The 19633-nt window shown below is 43.9% G+C and overlaps 1 protein-coding gene across 5 annotated transcripts in view; it reads right to left on the bottom strand.

The window, feature by feature from the left end:
• Nucleotides 1-19102, bottom strand: part of CFAP97D2 (CFAP97 domain containing 2) — a 42651-nt gene extending 23549 nt beyond the window's left edge. For 4 of the 5 annotated variants that reach the window (XM_055245024.2, XM_063618517.1, XM_063618518.1 and 1 more), the window contains exons 1-2: nt 18939-19093; nt 1813-1893 (exon numbers count right to left, since the gene is read on the bottom strand). In XM_055245024.2, coding sequence (XP_055100999.2) covers nt 1813-1893; nt 18939-19028 — 171 coding nt within the window. In that variant the 5' untranslated portion in view covers nt 19029-19093. Of the gene's footprint in view, nt 1-1812; nt 1894-18938 lie in introns of all 5 variants that reach the window. The other variant, XM_063618516.1, reaches the window with a different exon arrangement.
• Between the last annotated feature and the right edge of the window lie 531 nt (nt 19103-19633).

Consider the following 19633-nt stretch of genomic DNA (forward strand, 5'->3'; position numbering starts at 1 on the left):
AGCATTTTGTCCTGGAGGCATTACTTCGAGATAACCATGCAATTCTCACTCACCAAATGAGGTGAACTTCACGAGGTCAGGAGATCAGACCATCCTGGCCAACATGGTGAAACCCTGTCTCTACTAAAATACAAAAAATTAGCCGGGCTGGTGGTGCGGGCCTGTAGTCCCAGGTACTGGAGAGGCTGAGGCAGGGGAATCGCTTGAACCCGGGAGGCGGAGGTTGCAGTGAGCCGAGATCGTGCCACTGCACTCCAGCCAGGCAACAGAGCAAGACTCCGTCTAAAAAAAAAAAAAAAGAAAGAAAGAAAGAAAAAAGAAATAGACAACGCCTGTAATCCCAGCCTTTCAGGAGGTGGAGGCGGGCAGATCACCTGAGGTCAGGAGTTTGAGACCAGCCTGGCCAACATGGTGAAACCCCGTCACTACTAAAAACACAAAAATTAGCTGGGCTTGATGGTGGGCGCGCCTGTAATCCCAGCTACTCGGGAGGCTGAGGCAGGAGAATCACTTGAACCTGGGAGGCGGAGGCTGCAGTGAGCTGAAGTTGTGTCACTGGACTCCAGCCTGGGCGACACAGTGAGACTCTATCTCAAAAACAAACAAACCCAAAACCCAACATTCTGAGGTGGTTAAGAAATGGTTTACTGTAAGGGAATGATGCTAGTTATTCTGGAACTGCGCTGAATAAATTGTCACTGTGAGTCCACTTCCCTTCCCCCCAAGACATGATGGGTCATGTAAACCACAAATAAAATTCTAAGCCCCCTCCACAACTCCCAGCCAACTGAACAGACCCCTCCTCTTGGCCAAGGGCATTCCTAAGTTAACCTGACAAACTAGTTCAGGCCATGATGGGAAGTGGGGTTGGACATGCCTCATTATGCCCTGCTCCCGATGGAATTTAGGCACAGTTGACCAGCATTAAGGTTAAAACAGAGACCTTAAAACTGACAAAAAAACTCTTTGTAGCAATAAGATACCAACATGATAGATAGCAGGCATTAAAAAAATATAACTATTTCACCCCAAAATATATTTATTGGACATATTTCAAAATGGCCCTGCAAAGCTGTCTCTTGTGGGGAAAATCTACATTATGTAGAGAATCTCCTTCCCTTTCCAGGTCTTCTTCCTGATCCAGGAGAGAATTTACTAAGAGTCTGGCACCTTTTTAACTTTGATGAGCAGCATTTACAATCTATTTCCCCTGAAGCCTGCTACCTGGAGGCTTCATCTGCATGATAAGAACTTTGGTCTCCACAACCCCTTGTCTTAACCTAGACACTCCCTTCTATTGATTCCAGGTCTTTAGATAAATTCTTTCAACCAATTGGCAGTCAGGAAATCTTTGAATCCACCTGTGACCTGGAAGTACCCCTGCTCCAAGTTGTCCTGCCTTTCTGGACCAAACCAATGTACACCTTACACGTATTGATTGACGTCTCAAGTCTCCCTAAAATGTATAAAACCAAGCTGCATCTTGACCACCTTGGGAACATGTTCTCAAGGACTTCCTGGGGCTGTGTCACGGGCAGATCCTTAAACTTGGCAAAATAAACTTCTAAATTGATTGAGACCTGTCTCAGATACTTTTTGGTTTATAGTCAGCACGACGACGGGGGAAAGATTTCTGCTCCAATTATCAACCAGCTCCCTCAGGGACAGACAGGGCTAATTAATCACCTAGACTGCATTTTGTGTTTGGTGAGTTTATTCCTTACTAACCCTGCCTTTTCTATTTTCCTGGGCTTTTAAGCTGACATTTTCTAGTTAGCTATTACATTAAGTAAGGTAGAAATGAAAGTGTACCTTCAGCCTCTTGAGTTTCAGGTGGAGATGGCGGAACGTCAGCGGGGCGCAGGTGTCTACCAGCGGCCGGGCGCTCTGGACCTGTGGCATGAGGAGGCAGCGTTACCTGGGCGCGGTATTGGAAACAGAGTGAGCTCAGACTGTGTTGCTCTGGGGTCTTTCGTGGCACCAGGGATTCTACGTCAGCCCACGGCATGAAGTTCTGAAAGAGGCTCGTGCTTAGATTCGGAATCTGAGTATCCCCTGGAGGAAGCCAGGCACCCTCAGAAATGAGCCTCTATTGTCCTTTTAAAAGAGAGAATTAAGTGGGTGCAGGGTGAGAATTTGTTAAATGCCAACACCTGATGACATTTCTAGTCTGCACTCTATTGCCAAGAGGCCTTTTCTTTTTTGAGTCTCACTCTGTTGCCCAGGCTGGAGCACAGTGGCTCGATCTTGGCTCACTGCAAGCTCCGTCTCCCAGGTTCATGCCATTCTCCTGCCTCAGCCTTCCGAGTAGCTGGGACTACAGGCGCTCGCCACCACGCCCGGCTAGTTTTTTTTGTAATTTTTAGTAGAGACAGGGTTTCAACGTGTTAGCCAGGATGGTCTCGATCTTCTGATCTTGTGATCTGCCCGCCTCAGCCTCCCAAAGTGCTGGGATTACAGGAGTGAGCCACTGCACCCAGCCACCAAGAGGCCTTTTATACAGTGAGTTATGTCCCTGCATCACCTCACTTTAATTTCCAAGCTCTCCACCAGTATTTCAGGATGAGTACCTTAGGCATTAGCTGTACAACAATCTCTAAAGTTTCCAATTAGAAAAGGTACAAATAAGGGAAACATTTATATTTAAAATACGACAGGTTAAATGCATGAGACCTGTATGTATCACTGCTTGCAATAAAAAGGAATCCCCGCATATTCTAGACACTCCTTTATAGATTGTTAACTACGGGACCTGCTCACGGATAACCTGAAGGCAACAGCATTGGGAAACTCGCCAGTGGAGGAAGAAACCCCCAGCACACAGAGAAGGATAGCCAGGCTGGGGACTGAACCCACGTGCAATGTGGTGACAGCACAGAGGGTGGAGAAGATGCAGCGAGATGTCAGGAGGTGGAGAAAGGGGCAGATGGAGAGGTGTTCACAGAGCACACTTAGGAGCTGCAACTTGGTCTCCAAAGGAAAGGAAACCATTGAAAATAGAGGCAGAGGAGTGACGTGGTCACATGGTCACTTTTTACAGGCTCCTCTGTCGCTACGTGTGAACGAAGAGAAGCCTGAAGGAAGGCAGGGAGGCTAGTGCTAAGGCTCCTGTGGTCATCCAGGGAGGATACCTGGGCCTGCAGCATGCCCAGGGCTGTGGGGCCACTGGGCGGGGAGCTGGCAGGAGCCAGGCCCAGGTGTGGTGTGCATGTGTGGGGCGGGGGTGAAGGGAAAGGAAGTCATGAATAATGCCCTCTGCTTCCAGTTTTCATACCAGGTGACACTAAGACAGAGAAGGTGGTGAGTGGGTTTAGGGCATGGACAGGAAATTCTGAGTTAAATATGTTTAATCTGAGATGCCTACACAGAGCTTTCTAGAAGCAAGTTTCTTCAAGCTCCAGATAAAGATTTGAGAACAATAACTGTTATTAAAAATGTCACACTAGCTTGCCTGATGGCAGAACTTGTTGACCAAGGCCTTTTGGACCCCTTAATATTATCCGATGTTGCTTCTTGTTTAATTTAAACATTAAGTACGGGGGCGGGAAGGGAGTGTTTCCTTACAGCAAAATGCCAGTTGGTAAACGTAGAATCAGTGGTGCGGTCGAAAAATCACCATTTTGTAACCATCATTGTAAAGATTGGTTTTGGCAAAATCATCAATGAATGTTTGCTCTTGGGGGGAAATGAGTGCCCCCAACAGAGTGCTTACTAGCATAAAAAATGGAGACCCGATCTCCCTTCCACCCTCCTCCCTTCCATGTTTGACTCAGGACTCATGTAAAAAGGCCTATATTGCCACTGGTTGGTAAATCTCTTACGTCTAATGTACAATTTCCCTTTTTCTCTCCCTGCAATTTGCTATGAGAAATCCAGAGAATTTGTCCTGTAGAGTTTCTGAGTCTGGATTTTGCTGATCACATGCCTGACATTTTCTGTATATTGGCAGTTAGAAATTCAGGTTCATTTTTCTTTTTCCTTTATAAACCACAGGTGGTATCTTGACATTTTATTGGAAGGTACAAATTTTTGCTTGTCTCTACCATGTGATGTTAGCAGCAGTGAATGATCCTAGATCCATTACTTAATTATGGTTTGAAAAGTGGAGATTTTCTAATTCCATCATTCAATCTGTATTTGTTTCCTGGAATACTTCTGAAAGAAAAGCTTTGCATTGGCAAGAAAATTACTAGGTTTTCTCTATTTGCCAATTTCAAAATAGTAAGTTGGTTCTTAGTACCTTCCAAAGGTGACTAGTGAGGTGTTTTTTGTTTGTTTGTTTGTTTGTTTGTTTTTTAAGACATTAGGAAGTAAAATGTTAACACGTATTTGACATGTTTCAATCTATTGTATTAACTTTGGCAAGGTGCGGTGGTTCACACCTTTAATCCCAGCACTTTGGGAGGCCGAGGCAGGTGGATCATCTGAGGTCAGAAGTTCAAGGCCAGCCTGGCCAACATGGTGAAACTTCATCTCTACAAACACATTTGTCAACTCCTTGACCTTGGACTTCCCAGCCTCCAGCACTGTGAGAAATAAGTTTTTATCGTTTGTGCATCACCAGCTTATAGTGTTTTGTTATAGTGGCCCAAACAGTCTGAGATACTGCTATATATAAATATATTCTCCAAAATTTATGTGTTGGAAACTTAATAGCCACTGCAACAGTGTTAGAAGGTGAGGCCTGCCTTCTTGAATGGATTAATGTCACTATGAAAAGGACTTTTGGGAGTGGGGTCTCTCATGCTCTTCTGCTACATGGGGACACAGAGTCCATCACTTTTTGCCCTTCCACCATCTGCCATATGAGGACACAGCAAGAAGATCCTCACCAGACAACAGCTGCCAGTGCCTTGATCTTGGACTTCCCAGTCTCTGGAACTGTGAGAAATAAAATTCTGTTCTTTATAAATTACCCAATCTGGGCATTCTGTTATAGCATCACAAATGGACTAACACAGACACTGCTTTTATTGTTTTCTAAATTTTCATATGCAATTAAATCTATCTGAATATTCTATTCTGCTCTAATTATCTTTACTAATTTATTTTTTGTTTTTAGTAGTTTTTCCATTGATTGTTTTGTTTTTTTTCCAGATACTTAGGAATTTCATTTACAAATAAAATATCTATTGTAAAATATTTTTATGCCTCTAATGGATTTATCTTGTCTAATTGCATTGACTAACACCTCAAATACAATTTAGAAATTTCAAGAGATAGTAGGCATCCTTGTTTTATCTATTACCATAGAAGGAACACTTTTAGTGTTTTCCTATTAATTAAGATACTGGCTTTGGGGTGAGATATTAATTAGCATTTTATCATGTTAGGGACATATCATTGTAATTTCTATTTTATTGCTTGTTTTTTGGCATAAATGGGTGTTGAATTGTGTCAAAATGTTTTCTGCCTCTATGGAACCAATTGTATAATTTTTTCCTCAGCCTATTATTGTGATAAATTATAGCAGTGGCTTTCCTCATATGGAACCACCCCTGCATCTATGGAATTTCCTTGGTTAATAGTATTTAAAGTGTGCTTCAGATTTTGTTTGATATTATTTTATGAATGTTTTTGCCTTTATGTTGATATTCATAAGTGAGATTGATTTGTGCTTTTTTTACTTTTGTGGTGAAGTGTTTGTCATGTTTTGGGATTGATGTCTCCTATTTGCTTCATAAATTAGAAAATTTTCTTTCTCCCTGCACTGGAACAATTTAGGCAGGATTGGATTTTCTGATCATCAAATGTTTGGTATAATTTTCTTATGAAACTATAGATAACTGTCTGATAACTGGTCTGTTTGGACTTTCTCTTCAGAAGCCAATTTTGGTAACACAGTCCTTTTATGTTGTGTTTTTGTTTGCAATTTAAAAAAAAATTTAAATGATTTTTTAAAGAGAACTTTTAGGTTCACAACAAAATTGAGAGAAAGGTACAGATATTTCCCATGTACCCTCTGCATCCACACATGCATAACCTCCCCCATTATCAACATGCTCCTCCAGAGTGGTATGTTTGTTACAATCGATGAACCTACATTGACACGTCATAATTACCTAAAACCCATAGTTTACGTTAGGGTTCACTCTTGGTGTCATATATTCTATGAGTTTGGACACATGTACAATAACAGATATCCGTCACTGCATTATCATACAGCGCATTTTCATGGCCCTAAAAATCCTCTGTGCTCCAGCTCTTCCTTCCTCCCCCCACCCACCCACCCACCCGTATCTTTTTACTGTCTCCATAGTAAACTTTGCCTTTTCCAGAATGTCATAGTGTTAGAATAATATAGTATGCAGTCTTTTAGCATTAGCTCCTTTCAATTAATAATTTGCAGTTAAGGAGTTCTTCCATGTTTTTTCATATTTGATAGCTCATTTCCTTTTAGCATTCAATGATATTCCATTATCTGGGTGTACCATGGTTTATTTATCCATTTGCCTACTGAATGACATCTTCTTTACTTCCAAGTTTAGGCAATTATGAATAAAGCTACTATAAACATCCATGTGCAGGTTTTTGTGTGGGCAAAAGTTTCCAACTCCAAGGAGAAAAATTGCTGGATTGTATGGTAATAGTATGTTTAGTTTTGTAAGCAACTGCCATTCTGTCTTCCAAAGCAGCTGTATGATTTTGAATTCCCATCAGAAATGAATGAGTTCCTGTTACTCCACATCCTTGACAGTATTTGGTGTTGTCAGTGTTCTGGATTTTAGCCATTATTGTTTTAATTTGCATTTCCCTCATGCATAAGATGTGGAGCATTTTTCATATGCTTATTTGCCACCTGTATATTTTCTTTGGTGAGGTGTCTGCTAAGGTCTTTGGCCTAATTTTTAAATTGGATTGTTTAGTTTCTTATTGTTGAGTTTTAAGAGTTCTTTATGTATTTTGGAAACAGTCTTTTATCAGACATATCTTTTGCGAATATTTTCTCCCAGTCTATAGATGTCTCCTGATTCTCCAGACATTGTCTTTCACAGAGCAGAAGCTTTTAATTTTAATGAAGTTCAGCTTGTCAATAATTTCTTTCATAGATCATGCCATTTGCATTGTGTCTAAAAAGCTATTTCTTGCCAGCTCTGCTTGCTGATTAAAAAAAAAGTCATTCCCATACTCATGGTCATCTAGGTGTTCTCTTATATTATTTTCTAGGAGTTTTATAGTTTTTATTTGCATTTTACATTTATGTCTATGATCCATTTTGAGTTAAATTTTGTGAAGGCTGTAAGGTCTGTGTCTGGATTCCTCTTCTTCCGTGTGGATGTTCAGTTGTCCCAGCAGCATTTGTTGAAAAGGCTGTCTTTGCTCTACTGTATTGCCTTTGTTGCTGTGTCAAAGATGAGTTGATGATTTGCCTATTCTTTCACTAATACCACACTGTCTTGATGATCATAGCTTTTTAATAAGTCTCAAAGTCCATGAGTTTCAGTCCTTCAACTTTGTTCTTTTCCTTCAATATTAAGTTGGCTATTCTGGGCCTTTTGCCTCTCCATATAAACATCAGAATGAGTTTGCTGATATCAACAAAACAACTTGCTGAGATTTTTATTGGGATTGCATTGAATCTATAGATCAAATTGGAAAGAACTAACATTTTGACAATATTGTATCTTCCCATCCATTAACATAAAATATCTCTCCATTTATTTACATTTATCGGAGTTTTGTAGTTTTCTTTATACAGATCTTGCACATATTTTGTTCAATTTATACCTAAGTATTTCACTTTTTGGGTGCTAATATAATCATTATCATGTTTTTAATTTCAATTGTCACTTGCTGGTGTATAGGAAAGTGATTGACTTTTATAGATTAACCTTGTATCCTGCATCCTTGCTATAATTGGTTATTCCTTACACATGTCTTTTTATTGATTATTTGGTATTTTCTACATAGATGATCATGTCATCTGCCATCAAAGACAGCTTTATTTCCTCCTTCCTAATCAGTATATCTTTTATTTCCTTTTCTTGCCTTATTGCATTATCTAAAATTTTCAGTACAATGTTACAATGTTTAAAAGGAGTGGTGAGAGTGGTGAGTGCCTTGTTCCTGACCTTAGTGAGAAAGCTTCAAGTTTCTCAGTATTAAGTATGATGTCAGGTAGAGATTATTTTTCAGATATTCATTTTTTTTTTTTTTTAAGATGGGGCCTCCCTCTGTCTTCCAGGTTAGAGTGCAGTGATGCAATCATAGCTCACTGTAATCTCAAACCCTTGAGCTCAAGTGATCCTCCCAACTCCACTTCCCAAGTAGCTAGGATGGCAAACATGAGCCACCGCCCAGCTAATTTTAAAAATTCTTTTGTAAAGATGGGGTCTTGCTATGTTGCTCAAACTGTTCTCAAACTCCTGGGCTCAAGTGATCCTCCCTCTTCAGCCACCCAAAGTGTTCTGATTACAGGGCGAGCCACCATGCCCAGCCTGGAGATATTCTTTATCAAGTTGAGAAAGTTTTCCTCAACTTCTAGTGTCCTTTATTCTTGGTTTATTGGGATTTAAAAAATCATGAATGAATGTTGGATTTTGTTAAATGCTTTCTCTGCATCTACTGATATGATCATGTGATTTTTCTTTTTTTAGCCCATTGATGTAATTAATTACATTAATTGATTTTTGAATGATGAGCCAGCCTTGCATACCTGGAATAAACCCCACTTGGTCATGTCATGTAATTCTTTTTATATACTTTTAATCTAATTTGCTAAGTTTTGCTGTGGATTTTTGTATCTATGTTCATGAGAGATATTGATTTACTGTTTTCTTGTAATGTCTTTGGTTTTGGTTATAAGGTAGTGCTGGCTTCACAGAATACATACAGGAGGTATTCCCATGGCTTCAGTCCTCTGAAAGCGATTGTAGAGAATAGGTAAAACTTCTTCCTTAAATGTTTAATAGAATTTGCCAGTGAACCCATCTGGGCCCAATGTTCTGTTTTGGAAGTTTAATTATTGATTCAATTTCTTGAATAGATATGGGTCTATTCAGATTGCCTATTTCACTTTGTGTGAATTTTGGCAGATTGTACCTTTGAAGAAATTGTCCCTTTTCGTTTAGGTTATCAAATTTGTGGGCATAAATTGTTCATAGTATCCCTTTATTATCCTTTTAAAAACCTAGGGATTGTAGTGATGCTCCTTTTTTCATTTCTTGATGATCATAGCTTTTTAATATTAGTAATATTATTACTAATATAGTTATATTATAACTTATATATAGTTATTATAGTTATATTATTACATATATACTAGTAATATAAGTAATAGTATTACTAACAATAGCAAAATATTAGTAATTTTCCTCCTCCTTCTTTTTTCTTAGTTAGCCTGGCTACAGGCTCATTGATTTTATTGATTTTTTTTCCAAAGAATTATCTTTTAAAGAACCAAGTTTTATTGATTTTTCTCTATTTTAGAGTTCCTATTTTCAATTTCATTGATTTCTGCTGTAATTTTTATTATTTCTTTACTTCTAACTTTGGGTTTAATTTGTTTTTTTTTTTTTTGAGTTTCTTTTTTTTTTTTTTTTTTTTGAGATTGAGTCTCACTCTGTTGCCCAGGCCGGAGTGCAGTGGCGCAATCTCGGCTCACTGCAAGCTCTGCCTCCCGGGTTCATGCCATTCTCCTGCCTCGGCCTCCCAAGCAGCTGGGACTACAGGCACCCACCACCACACCCGTCTAATTTTTTGTATGTTTAGTGGAGACGGGGTTTCACTGTGTTAGCCAGGATGGTCTCAATCTCCTGATCTCGTGATCCGCCCGCCTTGGCCTCGCAAAGGGCTGGGATTACAGGCATGAGCCACTGCACCTGGCCTCTTTTTTTGAGTTTCTTAAAGCAAAAACTTAGATTATTGATTTTAGATCTTTCTTCTTTTCTAATATATGCATTCAATGCTCTAAATTTCCCTCAAAGCACAGCTTTCACTGCATCCCACAAATTATGTTGTTGTGTTTCCATTTTCATTTAGTTCAGAATATTTTTAAATGTCTCTTGAAATTTCTTCTTTGACCCACGTGATTTTTTTTTTTTTTTTTTGAGACAGGGTCTCACTCTGTCACCCAGGCTGGAGTGCAGTGGCATGATCATAGCTGAAACTTCTCAGCTCACGTGATCCTACTGCCTCAGCCTCCCTAGTAGCTGGGACTACAGGCATGCACTACCATGCCTGGTTAATTAAACTTTTTTTTTTTTGTAGAGATGGTATCTTGCTATGTTGCCCAGGCTGGTCTCAAGCTCCTGGGCTTAAGTGATCCTCCTGCCTTGGCCTCCCAAATTGTTGGGATTACAGGCGTGAGCCACTGCACCCAGCCCCCATTGTTGTTGTTTAATATTCACATGTTTTGGGATCTTCCAGTTATCTTTGTTATTGACTTCTAGTTTAATTCCATTGTGGTCTAAGAGTAGATATTGTATTATTTCTATGCTTCTAAATTTGCTAATATGTGTTTTATGGCCCAGAAGATGATCCATGATCTATCTTGGTGAATATTCCATGTGAGCTTGAGAAGAATGAGTATTATGCTGTTGCTGGATGAATTGGATGATAGAGATCAATTATATCTAGTGTATTGATGATGACATTGAGATCAACTATGTCCTTACTGATTTTCTGCTTGTTAGATCTGCACATTTCTGACAGGGGGTGTTGAAGTCTCCAATTGTGATAAGGGGATTCATCTATTTTTTTTTTGTAGTATCTCAAGTAGTTTGATATTCCATTGTTAGGTGCTTGCACATTAAGGATTATTATGCCTTTTTGGAGAATCGACCCCATTTTATCATTCCCTTTAACTTTCCTTGCTTTGAAGTTTGCTCTGTCTAAAATTAATATAGTTACTCCAGCTTTCTTTTGACTTGTGTTGACATGGTATATTTTTTTCAACCATTTACTTTTAAGCTATATGTCTTTATACTTAAAGTGGTTTCTTGCGGACAACATATAGTTGGGCCTTTTTTTTTAATCTACTCTGACAAAGTGATTAATATAGTTGGATAAATATCTATCATATTTGTTACTATTTTCTGTTTGTTACTCTTGATATTTGTTCTTATTTTTGTCTTTTCTGCCTTTTGTGGTTTTAATTGAGCATTTTATATGACTCCATTTTCTCTCCCTTCTTAGCTTATCAGTCATACTTCTTCCGTTACTTTTTTGATGGCTTCCCTGGGATTTGCAATATGTATTTAGAAATAACTCAAGTCCACTTTCAAATAACACTATATTGCTTAACAGGTAGTGTGAGTACCTTATATTACAAAATAATCTGAATACCTCTTTCCTGTTCCTTATCATTGGTGTTGTTATGGGAATCTTGAGGGTGTTGCCTTTCTGGCTGGAAACCTCTGTGGCTGGTGGCATCTTTGCTGAATTTTGCTCGGGCCCACTGGGCCCACTTGGCCTGGCAGGCTGTGCTCAGCTCGTGCTACTGGCCTGGATCCCATCCCTCTGAAGAGACTGGAGTGGAGTGGCGAGGGATGTGTGAGTGAGTGAGTGTGGGGTCCAGTCACTGCACAGTCACTCATGCCAGCTGCTGCAGTGAGATGGGCAGCTCCAGGTGCCAGCACGGGTGCTGGCTCACTGTGAGGCTGTGCCTGGACCAGGTGTACTGCAAGCAGCTTCCATAGTTGGCACTGGGGAATGCAGTGGTGCTCAGAAGCTTGGAGGCTCCAGGAACTGCAGGGCCCCAAAGTGGGAGTCACAGCCCTGGCTCCGGGAGCTCCCAGGTCTGGGCCTCCCCAGGGGCCTCAGTTCTTTTCTCCTCCTCTCTTTTCTCCTCTTCACCCACAGCATGGTGAACAAGGGGCATATTTCAGCCCTGTTTGTGTTGCAGCTCTTTTAGCCCCACTATTTGGTGGGTCCCAAGTTCTTGTCCTGCATCCAGGAAGAATGAGGTACACAGACAAGTGGAGGGTGAGCAAGACGAAGAGGAGCTTTACTGAACAATAGAACAGCTCAGAGGAGACCCATAGTGGGCAGCTCCTCTCCACAGCTGGGGTGTCCTGACAGGTGTTCAGCTCTCAGTAGAGAGGGTAGCTCCTCCCTGAAGCTGGTTGTCCTGACATCTCAGCTCTCAGCAGAGAGGAGAACTTGGGGTGTGCAGCTCCCCTCTGCAGCTGGTCATCCTGTCCTTTCTTCAGCTCTCAGCAGAGAGGGTAGCTCCTCCTTGCAGCTGGTCAGCCCATCCTCTCTCCATCGTATCCCCATCCTCTGCGAGAGTCTGGCTGAGTCCAGGGCTTTTATGGGCCTCAGTGTGGAGGAAGTGCATGCTGATTGGTCCATGGGTGACCATGGGCAGACCCAGGGAAAAGCACCACAAGTTCCCTCTCTGGCTTGCAGGAATGGCAGCTGGACCCCCAGGCTTCAGGCCCTCCCCAGCTTGAAGGTGGGGCTTCACCAGGAACCTGACCCCTTCTGCCCAGGAGTCCGTCTACCTCTTGTTGCTGTTCATGGCACCCAGGCTGTTCATGCCAAGAGGCACTGTAGGCCAGCACTGTGCTGTCCTCTGCATCCCCCTCAGCCTCCCTCCTGCGCTTGTCAGTGCCCAAATCTGGAGGGGGCCAAGGTGGCAAGGGGCTGGCATGTCACTTCTGCCCTAAGTGTGGGCACACCCAGCCGGGCTGTGACAGTGCCTGGGCTTGGCCCCAACTTTTTTCCAAGATCAGAGCTGGTGCCAACAGCGGGGAGAAGCCAGGCAGTGGGAGCAGGCACTTCTGAGCCTGCAGGGAGACAGGGGGCCTTCCTGTGCTCCTGAGAGTGCAGAGCCATATACATGCCCGGGTCCGCAGCCATGGCCGGGTGGCCGCAGCTGCACCCAGGGAGCTCCTGACACGCCAGCTCAGAAGGGGTGGGGCTCCTGCTCATTCCTGGCTCCCACAGGCTCCGTGGAGTGTGCAGCCCTGGCCACAACTCCTCACAGCCGGGGTGGGGGTTCCAGGTCCTCACTGGGCCCCTCTCTGCCTGCTCCTGTGTGCCCAGCTGCACTGCTCTCCAGTCAGCGAGTGGCTCGGCCTGGCTCCATCACAGCAGCTCTTAGGGTGACAGGTTCCAGGGGGCTCCCAGGGATGGGCTCTGGGTACTGTTCACCTCATTCCTGTGCCCTCCCTGCAGCAGTAGGCAAGAGCGGTGACACGGGGCCAGAGTCTGCAGTGGTGGAGGCCCTGGGCCTGGGAGCAGGTCCCGCCTGGGCACACAAGGGTTGGGGCAGCACAGTTGGCTGCCTTGGGGATGTGGGGCACAGAGGTCCCACCGCTGTTACTGCCACTCCTGCAGCTGCTTCCATCACCACCACCCACGCACCGCCCCCCACCCACTGCAACTGACATGATGGCAGTGGCTGCTTATTCGTTTCACTTATATTAATATAAAACCGTGTGTACATATATCACAGATAGAGATATACACATAAGTATACACAGTCTAATACCACGCAGTTATTATGGTTTTGAACAAACTTTTATCTGTTAGATCAACTAAGAATAATAAAAATAAGCGTTTTTATTTTACTGTTGCTTATTCCTGCTCTGATGGTTCCCTTTCTTTATGTGGATCTGTTACTGACCTACACCATTTTTGTTCTCGCTAAAGAATTTCTTCTGCTATTTCTTCCAAGGCAGGTCAACTGCCAGATTTCCTCAATTTTTGTTCGTGAAAGTGTTTATTTCTTCCTCACTTCTGAAGGATAATTTCTCAGGGTACAGAATTCTAGGGTCTTGCTTCCCTTCGTCTGGACACTTCATGTGTCTCCCTCCACTTTTTCCTGGTTACCGGCTGGAGGAGGCGCGTGCATCATTCTCATCTTTGTTGTTCCTCTGGCTTCTTTCAGGATGTTTTCTCTATCTCTGATTTTCCATAGTTTGAACATGGTATGCCTAGGTGTAGTTTTCTGGGCATTTATCCTTTCTGACATTCTCTGAACCTCTTGGATCTGTGGCTTGGTGTCTGACATTAACATGGTGGAAATTCTCATTCATTATTGTTTCAAATATTTCTTCTGTTCCTTTCTCCCTCTCTTCTCATTACAAATAAGTTACACCTTTGTTATTGTCCCACAGTCCTTGGATAGTCTTTTCTGCTTTTATTCAGACTTCATTCTCTTTGCTTTTTAGTTTGTTCCTTGTTTGGCTGTTTGGCTGGTTTTTCTGAGACAGGGTCTCATTTTGTTTCCCAGACTCGAATGCAGTGGAGTGATCGTGGCTCCCTGCAGCCTCGAACTCCTGGGCTGAAGTGATCCTCCTGTCTCAGCCTCCCAAGTGGCTGGGACTATGTGTATATACCACCATGCCCAGCTAACTTCTAAATTTTATTGTAGAGACAAGGTCTCGCTATGTTGTCAGGGCTAGTCTCAAACTCCCGGGTTCAAGCAATCCTCCTGCCTTGGCCTCCCAAAGTGCTGGGATTACAGGCGTGAGCCACTGTGTCCAGCTTGCTTTTCAGTTTTGGAGGTTGCTATGCCTCGAATGTTTGTGTCCCTCCATTGTTTGTGTGGAAACTTAATCCCCACTGTGGTGGTAATAAGAGGTGGTGCCTTTAGGGAAGTGACTAAGTCATGAGGGCTCTGCTCTTGTGAATAGGACTAATGCCCTCATATTAATACTACACTTGATCTTAGCCAAAAGGCCGAGAAGCGATGCCCTCATATTAATAAAAGAGGCTTTAGAGAGCTGCCTGGGCCTTCCATCTCTTCTGCCATGTGAAGACACAGCCGTTCATCTCTTTTCCCCTTTCACCATGTGAGGATGCAGCAACAAGGTGCAATCTTGGAAGCAAAGAGTGACCTCATCAGACACCAAATCTGCTGGTGCCTTAACCTTGGATTTTCCAGCCTGTTGAACTGTAAGAAGTGAATTCTGTTGTTTATAAATGACAATCTTTGGCTGGGCGTGGTGGCTCACACCTGTAATCCTAGCACTTTGGGAGGTCGAGGCAGGCTAATCACCTGAGGTCAGAAGTTCGAGACCAGCCTGGCCAACATCGTGAAACCCTATCTCCACTAAAAATACAAAAAATTAGCCAGGCATGGCGGCGCGCGCCTGTAATCACAGATACCTGGGAGGCTGAGGCAGGAGAATCACTTGAACCCGGGAGGCAGAGGTTGCAGTGAACCAAGATCACACCACTGCACTCCAGCCTGGGTGACAGAGCGAGACTCTGTCTCAAAATAAATAAATAAATAATGACAATCTGTGATATCGTGTTATAGTGGCAGAAATGGACTGAGACAGAGGTTTTAATTGATAGATCCTAAAGCTCAGGGATTCTTTCCTCAGGAGTGCCAGTCTACTAACAAGCCCATCCAAGAGAAGTCCAGGTGGCACAGGGAAGGGGAAAAAGGAGTTTCTGGAGATGGCAGTGTGTGGAGGTGGCAGTGAGTGCAAGGCTGGAGGTGACACCGTGGGCATTGTAAGGAAAAGAAGGAGAGATCAGACTGTCCCTGTGTCTACGTAGAAAGGGAAGACGTAAGAGACTCCATTTTGAAAAAGACCTGTACTTTGAATAATTGCTTTGCTGAGATGTTGTTAATTTGTAGCTTTGCCCCAGACACTTTGACCCAACCACTTTGATCCAATCTGGAGCTCACAAAAACATGTGTTGTATGAAATCAAGGTTTAAGGGATCTAGGGCTGTGCAGGACGTGCCTTGTTAACAAAATGTTTACAGGCAGTATACTTGGTAAAAGTCATCGCCATTCTCTAATCTCAATAAACCAGGGACACAGTGCACTGTGGAAAGCTGCAGGGACCTCTGCCCTGGAAGGCAGGGTATTGTCCAAGGTTTCTCCCCATGTGATAGTCTGAAATATGGCCTCATGGGATGAGAAAGACCTGACCATCCCCCAGCCCGACACCCGTAAAGGGTCTGTGCTGAGGTGGATCGTAAAAGAGGAAAGCCTCTTGCAGTTGAGATAGAGGAAGGCCACTGTCTCCTGCCTGCCCCTGGGAACTGAATGTCTCGGTATAAAACCCGATCGCATATTTGTTCAATTCTGAGATAGGAGAAAAACCGCCCTATTGTGGGAGGCGAGACATGTTTGCAGCAATGCTGCCTTGTTATTCTTTACTCCACTGAGATGTTTGGGTGGAAAGAAACATAAATCTGGCCTACATGCACATCCAGGCATGGTACCTTCCCTTGAACTTAATTATGACATAGATTCTTTTGCTCACATGTTTTTTGCTGACCTTCTCCTTATTATCACCCTGCTCTCCTACTACATTCCTTTTTGCTGAAATAATGAAAATAATAATCAATAAAAACTGAAGGAACTCAGAGACCAGTGCTGGTGCAGGCCCTTGATATGCTGAGTGCCGGTCCCCTGGGCCCACTTTTCTTTCTCTATACTTTGTCTCTGTGTCCTATTTCTTTTCTCAGTCTCTCATCCCACCCGACTAGAAATACCCACAGGTGCGGAGGGGCAGGCCACTCCTTCAGGCATGGCCGTCCTGGCTGTGGGGTCACGTGCGTTGGGGAGCGCTGGGGCCAGGGGCCACTCAGGCTCTGTGGGGGAAGGCTGGGCTGAGGATGAAGCCCCTATTCTAGGAGGGCAGTCATCAGGGGACTGGGGTGCACTGTTCTCCCACAGGTCTTTTTTCTCCTCTTATTTTATCTCCTCTTATTCTACCAAGGTCCTTTATAGTTTCAGAGATTCTCAGCCAAGCAATAAAAAACTAAGCTATTCAAAGAGCTGATTCTCTCCACTCTTAATTGGGAGAAGCATTGTTTTCACCCAAGTTTTAGTGCCAGTTGGAGAACTGTGGAGTGTTAGAGGGGTCCTGCTCATGTAGCTGCTTCCAGCCCCTGCTGCTCCTCACCCTTCCGCTGTAGCTTGCCCTTCTCCTCATTCAGTGGGGCCTGTAGCATCAGTGCCCATCTTGCTCTTCCCCCATTTCTTTGTCCTAAATGAGCCCTACCCTCGTGGGACAGCCCTGCCAGCTGCCTGAACCTCCTTTCCTAGGTCTCACGTCCTACCCTCACGCCCCTCAGCATACCGCTGCCAGGACACCCAGGTGTCATCACCACCTGTGTCTGCCCCTGCTGGGAAGCTGTGCTTTCAGTTGCTCTGTTCTTCACCACAACCCCCTTCTTTTCATCACTTGGTCAGCTGGGCCCAACACCAGTTCCTTGACCATATGTGACTTCCAGTTTCTCTCCTTCTGGACTGGTTCTCTGTCTTCACTTCATCCCCTCCAGGTCAGACACCCAGTCCCTCTCTTCAACACTTTCATGCCAGAATCATGGGTTCCCAGCCCATGCCCCTTGCTGCTACTCAGGGTCCACACTGGGGTGTTCCAATGACTCCATCCTTGGACCCAGTACCTGTAGGTTTCCGACGTCACAGAGCTGCTAAGCCTGCTTATGCCCCCTGAGGCCTCATGGCTCCAGTCAACTTACCAAACTTCACTATTCAATCATCTCTGCACCTCCCACGATGACAATTTCAACCTTCTTTACCTTACAGTTTCTCAGGTACAGAGCCTGGTTACTCACTTAGGCTGCAGGATTACTGACCAGCTACCTCATGCAGGAGGTATTCTAGTCCCCAGGATACAAAAGCAAACAAGAAAACACCCATGGGGTTTCTATCCTGTGGTATTACTGTAATGTTAACTGATTCATATGTGCTATTGCCTTACCCACTCCTTTCCATCTTTCCCTACTGACAACGGTTGACCAAGTGCTCACTCCACACTCTACGTGCAGAGAACACTGTGGCGGGCAGGACGTGGTCAGCACCCTCACTGAGTGGGGAAAACAACACAAATAATGAACATGCTCATCAATCACGTGGCGACAGGAGGTAGCAGGCCCAGGAACCAGAGAGCGGCAGAGGGGACAGAGAAGACTCCAGGTAGGTGATATTGGAACCGGAGTGCCAGGAAGTGAGGTTGAGCTGGGGAAGGAGCCGGGAAGAGTTCCCAGTGGGGACCTCAAAGGAGACAGCAGGTGCAGAGGCCTGACATGGGGTGGGGGCTGGGTGCTATAGTGCCCTGCAATGCGTGTGACCTGCAGCCCAGGCCACACAATCTCACTTGCAACCCCAGGAAGAAGAGAAATGCTTAACCTGCAGTTCACTCCTTGGGGTAGTCACTTAAGATCATTACAGGGCAGTGTTTCCATTCCCAGAAACAGAAACCCAAACTTCTCCTTCTTAAGGCTGTTTCCAGCCTGATCAACACACACGTGGAGACATGATATATGGAACGTCATTCTCTGACGCCTCCACTGAGGTGTGGGCAGAAGACTGCGGGAGGCCACCTTGGATCTGCATGGTGATGCCCTCAAACAATTGTCCACATTTACATCCAGTAAATGGAAATAATAACATATCTTCTAATGGGGACAAGGGTTGGCTTTTAGTCCCCCTTGGAGTCCACTGTTTTGATAGAGAAAAGGATGCTGGGCCAGGCACGGTGGCTCATGCCTGTAATCCCAGCACTTTGGGAGGCTGAGGCGGGTGGATCACCTGAAATCAGGAGTTTGAGACTAGCCTGACCAACATGGCAACACCCCTATGGCAACATCCCTCTCAAAAACAAACAAACAAACAAAAACAAAAACAAAAAACAAAAAGAAAGAAAGAAAAAGAAAAGGGTGCCTCTGGTGTTTTTGTCTTAAGATGCTTTTAAGTCACTTAGGAAAAATTAAGTACTTCTTAAATATATGCTATGATTAGAAATAGGATGGCCCTAAAACATGGCACATGAAAGCTGTCATCTTAAAAAAAAAAAGAAAGCTGCCAACTATTTAATGAGATTTTTATTGTATGGCAACATAGATGATGAATCTTGTTAAGAAATGTCATTTCAACCATGCTGTCTCCAAAAAGAAAATCACCTCCAGGACTCCAGGGAAAGCACAGGCATTTCATGGGCACTGCTTGGTGCCCGCCTGCTGAGCTGTCAGGGCTGGATTGGGGACTTTCCTACCTTTCTCCTGTGGTCCTGATAGGCTTTCTCCCTTGCATGCCACAGGTACTCACTGGCACAGGGAAAGGTCAGCCGGGGGGCTCTGTGCATCTCAGCAACAAAATCGTCTTGCTCTTTCCAGAGAGAGGAGCAGCTAGGGCCTGGTGCAGCCCTGGAGACGCTGTGTTTGCAGGGTCATGTGACAGTTGTCATGGCGTCCAAGGAGGGGGAAGAACGGGAGCCAGAAGACAGTCTGGGATTCTCAAACAACACGCGAAGAATAATGGTGAAGAGTGGGATCTTCTGTTCCACTGGGGTGTTTTTTTTCAGGAGATCTTGGATAGTTTAGTGTTGCCATTTTGATGCCACTCCTCAGCTACAGAGGAAGGAGATAATCACACATAAGATCCGAGAAATTCTCCAACTAACCTTCCTCCTGCCCACCCTTCCTTTGCTCCTTGCTGTCTTCCTCTCCCCTACCCCGTTCTTCTCCTTCCCTTCCTCCCAACCTCTCCCACTCTCCAGTTCTTTCCTTTCTTAATTACTACCTTTCTTTCTGCTTTCCTATCTCCTTTCTCTTCTATCCTGAATAATTTATATAATTCAGACAATTCCAAAATATTTGTTTGAAGGTTAGGCAGCAGATCTTCACTAATTTTTCTGATTGACTTGAAGATTAGTTATGCAAAGGCTTAGCTGTTTTAAACCATCCTGTC

This window comes from Symphalangus syndactylus, chromosome 15, assembly GCF_028878055.3.
Source record: "Symphalangus syndactylus isolate Jambi chromosome 15, NHGRI_mSymSyn1-v2.1_pri, whole genome shotgun sequence".
NCBI classification, from domain to species: domain Eukaryota; kingdom Metazoa; phylum Chordata; class Mammalia; order Primates; family Hylobatidae; genus Symphalangus; species Symphalangus syndactylus.